The sequence below is a fragment of the Zingiber officinale genome, chromosome 4B, assembly GCF_018446385.1.
Source record: "Zingiber officinale cultivar Zhangliang chromosome 4B, Zo_v1.1, whole genome shotgun sequence".
NCBI classification, from domain to species: Eukaryota; Viridiplantae; Streptophyta; class Magnoliopsida; order Zingiberales; family Zingiberaceae; genus Zingiber; species Zingiber officinale.
In genome coordinates, this window is record NC_055993.1 from 112,573,704 (window position 1) to 112,579,777 (window position 6,074).

General features: G+C 41.6%; 1 protein-coding gene across 1 annotated transcript; it reads left to right on the forward strand.

Moving 5' to 3' along the window:
- Positions 1 to 3,188: 3,188 nt before the first annotated feature.
- Positions 3,189 to 4,586, forward strand: LOC121976075 (mitogen-activated protein kinase kinase 5-like). Its single transcript, XM_042528072.1, has one exon. It carries the CDS (start codon positions 3,271 to 3,273, stop codon positions 4,312 to 4,314), a length of 1,044 nt encoding a protein of 347 aa, XP_042384006.1. The 5' UTR covers positions 3,189 to 3,270; the 3' UTR covers positions 4,315 to 4,586.
- The last annotated feature ends 1,488 nt before the right edge of the window (positions 4,587 to 6,074 follow it).

Below are 6,074 nucleotides of genomic sequence, written 5' to 3' on the forward strand. Positions count from 1 at the left end.
TGAGCCTAAGCCCTCATAATTTTGCTCTTAGGCTATACCCAAAAGGCCTCATACTAATGGAGATATCTTTTTCTTATAAATCCATGATCTTTCCCATTTGTTTTCAATGCGGGACTATGTTTGCAACCTTGCAACCCCAACAATTATGCTTAGGTCTATCTTATGAAACACATATCTGATTATCTTACCATCTTCAATTACTTCAAAGCTCTTATCAAAATTCAACATTCGGCTGTTATCAAGTATTTTCATTGTGATTTAGGGGGGGAGAGTACACTTCCAATGTTTTTTCTTGTTTACTTGCATTAGAAGGTACTAAACATCAAACCTCCTGTCGAGAAACACTTGAACAGAATGGGGTTGCAGAAAGAAAGTATAGACATCTTATTAAGATAGCCCACTTATTCTTATTGTTTACGGATGTTCCTAGTATTTTTTGGGAAGAAGTAGTTCTTACTTCTAATCATGTAATTAATAAGATTCCAACTTCTCACAATTCAAGTTTGTCTCCTTTTCAAAAACGATATGTTCATGTTCCTGATTATTTCTTTTTATGTATTTTTGGTTATACCTGTTTTGTTCTCCAACCACACATCGAGTGTGATAAGTTGTCCTCTAGGTTTGTTTTGTGTGTCTTCCTTGGTTAGGTGTTGGTCAAAAAGGATATCATCATTTTGATCCAATTAGTAAAAAATTGTATGTCTCTCGTCATGTTGCATTTTTTAGCATATTCCTTTCTTCTCCGTACCTCTTCTACCACATTACATGACTCATGTAAATCTTATTCGCATTGATCCCTTCAGTACTGACACTGATGAAGCCTTCCCCACATCTACTCTTCCACAAGACGGCATCACTAAATCTGGTATTCTTGAGACATTTCCTCCACCTCTCCCCGCCCCCCTCCTGCAACTGTTCCATCACCTCATGAGATTGCTGACAACCCTATTCATCGGTCTACTTATAAGTCTACCAAACTATCTTATTTTACTTATTCTTATTATTCTAGTTCCTTTGCTTTTTTTTATTGCCTCTATTCATCATCTTTCTGAGCCTTTGTCCTATAGAGAAGTTGTTGGCAATCCTCTTTGGCAGAATGTTATGAATGAGAAATTAACTGCTCTGCATCATACTCATACTTGGGATTTAGTACCTCTGCCACCAGGGAAATACGTCATTTGTTCTTATTGGATCTATAAGATTAAAATTAAATCTAATGGTTCTTTCGGATGATACAAAGCTCGTCTTGTTGCTAAAAATTACTCTTAGAACTATGACATAGATTTTGAGGAAACTTTTGCCTCTGTTACTAAAATGACCACTGTTCGTATGTTAATTGTCGTTGCTTCTATTCGTCAATGGAAAATATGGGTAGTTGATATTCCCTTAGAGACTAATGGTCGGTATTCTCTATCAGATAGTTCTCCTTTGCTAGATTCTAACCTTTATCGTACAGTTGTAGGAAGCTTGGTTTATCTCACTGTGAATCATTGATATTGCTCATGTTGTGCATGTAGTTAGTCAGTTTGTCACTGCACCAATCACAGTTCATTGGACTGCTGTTCTTCGTATTCTCCGATATTTTCAAGGAACTCAGTTTTAGAGTCTCTTATTCCCTTCTACTTCCTCATTAAAGTTGTGTGCATACTCTGATGCTGATTGGGTAGGCGACCCTACGAATCATAAGTCGACCACTGACTTCTATATTTTTCTTTGAGATTCTCTTATCTCTTGGAAGAGTAAGAAACAAGATGTTATTTCAAAATCTTCCACGGAAGTTGAGTGTCGTGTCGTGACTACCGCCACTTTTGAGATTATTTGGCTACATTGGTTGCTTATATATATGAAAATTTTTCTTCGACAACCTACTACTATTCATTGTGATAATCAGAGTGACATTCAGATTACGCACAATACAATTTTTCATGAGAGAATAAAGCATATTGAGATTGATTGACATTTCAGTTGTCGTCATCTACAGCTTGGCACTATCACACTTCTTTTTATTCCTTTCTCAAGACTTATTCCGTTTCACGCTTCTATTTTTTGTTTGACAAATTCTTAATACTTCTAACTGTAGCATCATGAGTTTGGGAGAAATGTTAAATTATATATATTTATTTATTAGAATTATTTATTTATAATTTTTAGAATAATTTAGTCTTTTATCTTTTTTTTCAATTTAAGGTTTAAAAATTCTTAATCGAGTTATATAAGACTTTATATTTTTTATTTTAAAAATAATTTTAATTTATCAAAATGACTATTAGTTTTTTTTCTTGTCAATTTCCAAAGCCAAGTCATCTGAATTGATGAGTCGAGGTGCTTAGAACGTCGAATGCCTGAACTGATACGTTCGGGTGCTCGAGCTGTCAAGCACCTTGCCTATGTGCTGATGTGGCTAGGGACCGCACATGCTTAAGTTTGCTGACGTGGTAGGAATTTGTTCCCCCGAGTATCCCATACATTGTAAAAAAAATGATGGACTAGATAAAGAAAATGGAAGTTCCCAATATACACTTAGATTGAGAAGAGGAAGAAATTAAACCAATGGTTGGGAAAAAGATAAAAACATAAATATAGACTGCTCACTGATGTTGATACGAATGGTACATGTTGATACAGCTAGCTACTGGCATGGTCTATTCCGAATGCTTGCTGAAAATGATAGAAACTGACTAGAAAACTAAATTTCATGAATTCAGAAGAAAGAGAGGAGTCAGGAGCTTGCCTTCCATGTACACCAACTGGTTGATGAAATTAGTACAAGTTTAATACTGCAAAACTAAATGCACATTGAGTGGCAGTCATATTATTTTTTAGCACATGATTAAGATGAAGATAATTGAGAATATCAGAAGAGAGATTGTAAAGTTGATAGAAATGTTTTAATTTTTTTCTTCCTTCACTTTTTAAAAAGTGATCGACTGACAGAAGGTAATTGGACAGAAGGGTTAATCTTGAGGACTAAATCTAGTCAATGCTGAGATGAATCTCTTCTAGACTCTTCTGGAATTTATATGAAGTTAATTATGAGGTTTGATTTAGTCCATCAATTTAGACCTAATTATAGCTATATATTGCTAATAATGTAATCATAAAAAATAATAATATCGAATCACCAATCATTCAAATTCCCGTCTTTCTCTTTCTATCTCTAGATGACTTGCTTCATATTTGGTCCGATGATTCTTTCTATCCATTATTTGAAGCCGCTTCCTCTGCTCTTCCTTTTTCTCTTCTGCGTTCTTTCTTTCTCCTTACTTTACCATGAGGCCCGGTCCAGCCCCCTTCCGGCCGGCTCAGGCCGGCAACGCGAACCGGCCTCGCCGTCGGCCAGACCTAACGCTGCCCCTCCCGCAGCGCGACCCCTTCCAAGCGGTTCCCCTTCCCCTACCGCCACCCTCCGCCCCCTCCACCGTCGGAGCTTCTTCCGTCGCCACCTCCCTCGCCCCTCCCTGCTCCTCGTCCTCCCAGCCGCCGAGCTTCTCCGATCTCGAGCGCCTCCGCCGCATCGGCAGCGGCAGCGGCGGCACCGTTTGGATGGTCCGGCACCGCCCCACCGGCCGCGACTACGCCCTCAAGGTCATCTATGGCAACCACGAGGACGCGGTGCGACGCCAGATCCTGCGCGAGATCAAGATCCTCCGAACCGCTGACAACCCCTTCGTGGTCCGGTGCCTCGCCATGTACGACCACGGCGGCGAGATCCAGATCCTGCTCGAGTTCATGGACGGCGGCTCTCTCGAGGGCAGCCGCATCGCCTCCGAGCCCTTCCTCGCCGAAGTCGCGCGCCAGGTTCTCGCGGGCCTCGCCTACCTCCACCGGAGGAGGATCGTCCACCGCGACATCAAGCCCTCCAATCTCCTCATCGACTCCGGCCGCCGCGTCAAGATCGCCGACTTCGGCGTCAGCCGCATCCTGGCGCAGACCATGGACCCCTGCAACTCCTCCGTCGGCACCATCGCCTATATGAGCCCCGAGAGGATCAACACCGATCTCAACCACGGCGTTTACGACGGCTACGCCGGCGACATCTGGAGCTTCGGCCTCAGCATCCTCGAGTTCTACCTCGGCCGCTTCCCCTTCGGCGAGAACCTCGGGCGGCAGGGGGACTGGGCCTCTCTCATGTGCGCCATCTGCTACGCTGATCCTCCAGAGGCGCCGCCCACCGCCTCGCCCGACTTCCGAGATTTCATCTCCCGCTGCCTCCAGAAGGATCCTGCGCAGCGCCTCAAGGCCGTCCAACTCCTCCAGCACCCTTTCATCACAAACAACCAGCCTTCCTCCTTGACCTCATCCGCCCACCCATGATCCCATCTGGCCCGGGGACCCATCAAACCCCCCAAAACGCCGCGACAGGAGGTCTCTGCCGGTGGGCAAAGAAAGTAGCTGCCATTTTTACCCGACCCGACCTTCCTGGCTAGCTGTTCTATCGCACCAAACACAGTCGATAGAAGAGGAAAGGTGCCATTTTTATCCTGTTTCAAGCTAGCATTTTGTTACCTCTTTATTTTCTTCGATCTCGAGTTCATAAGAAATGGATTTACCAAAATAATTCCACTCGATCTCTGTTTACATTTCAATGGCCCTTTTCGTTCTTGTACTGTAACATTTCTCGCGTGTGCTTTCCCTTTTTTTTTCTTTCATCGGATTTGGTCGTTGGGTTTGCATCGATTTTTACTCGGAATCAAGAGAGAAGCGTAGGCCGAGTTTAGAGTCATGCCATTTGAAAGATGGATGGCACTAAAAAGGCATCTCTGTTCATGTGGTGGAGTCTCATATTTGTAGCTGCAACAGAGCTCATGGCTCCTGCCATGCATGCTTCACAAGGATGGTGATTTGAGAACAAATTGGTACCATTGCATGTGCCCTCACAGGTATGCATGGCTTTATTCCGGAGGAGGGAAAGAAAGATACAGATGTTTAGTATGTTGTATGGCATGCTTCATGATACGAAAGAAGATGCAAAAGGTGCCATGTACGTTCTGTTGATGGAGGGTGGTGTGGCTGACAATGGTTGGTGGTGGTGGTGATCGATGAGGATGAATCATGAATGATAGGATGAGAGATTGTAGAAAACAGTGATAAGACGATGCATGCTCTGCCAGTTTGCCTCTGGTTTGGGGGGGGTTGATTTATCGGACAAGAGCTGCGTGCAACAGTCTGGCCATCAACAGTTTGTGCTGCTGTTTGTTCTTGGATGTTTGACAAGGCCAGAATCATGGGATTGTGTGGCCGGAATCATGGGATATGTGCCTCTGCTGGGTCTGTTATTGGTAAATGCCATACTGAGTGAGTTGAAAAGACAAACCTTCTTTGGCCTTTTTTAGGTGCTGGTATTTAAATACAAAAGCTCTTTCATACCCACGTATCAGGTCAAGAAAATGGGAAGATCCTCCATTCTTGTAAAAGAATATCAATCTAGCAAAAGAGAAAGAATTAAATTCTATTAAGGCATAGGAACAATAAGACGCAAACAAAAAACAATGCAGGTTGTGTGGATTTTATTTCGTCATTAACTTCTTCACAAAGTTACATGTCTATTCATTTACTTTTTTTAATTTATCTTATTAAATAAAATACTTTTATCTCTATTTCTCATGTTTCAGTTAGTCGTGCAACTACAGTTTTTGCTAACGTAAATAATTCTGAAAGGCAAATTACAGATTCTTATTTACTCAATTGACTAATTTTACTTTTACAAAAAACAAACTAATTTCAAGTCGCCAAGTCAACTTTATTCAAAGCAGACGAAGGGTATTTCCTTCTCCATGTACTATTTAATTAAGAAGTTTAAGCCAGAAACACCCAACTCTAGATATTCTATGACGATTCTTGATGAATCTTTGAGAAATAAATGATTTCTATCACAAGCAAAGACGCCAGGATTCAAAATAGTTTTTAAGCACATCATACCTCAGAATAACATCACTATAACAATAAAGACCTAAAAACGAAACAAATTTTGAAACAAGCATCCAAAAGTACAGACACCTATTTTCTTTCCCAATGGTAAATATTGTACATTTTCATCTAAATTTTAGATTTGGTATAGTCACCACCCTGGCCTT

Excerpts from the sequence above, each read along its gene's own strand:
- LOC121976075 (XM_042528072.1), top strand. The coding sequence starts at position 3,271 with ATGAGGCCCGGTCCAGCCCCCTTCCGGCCGGCTCAGGCCGGCAACGCG.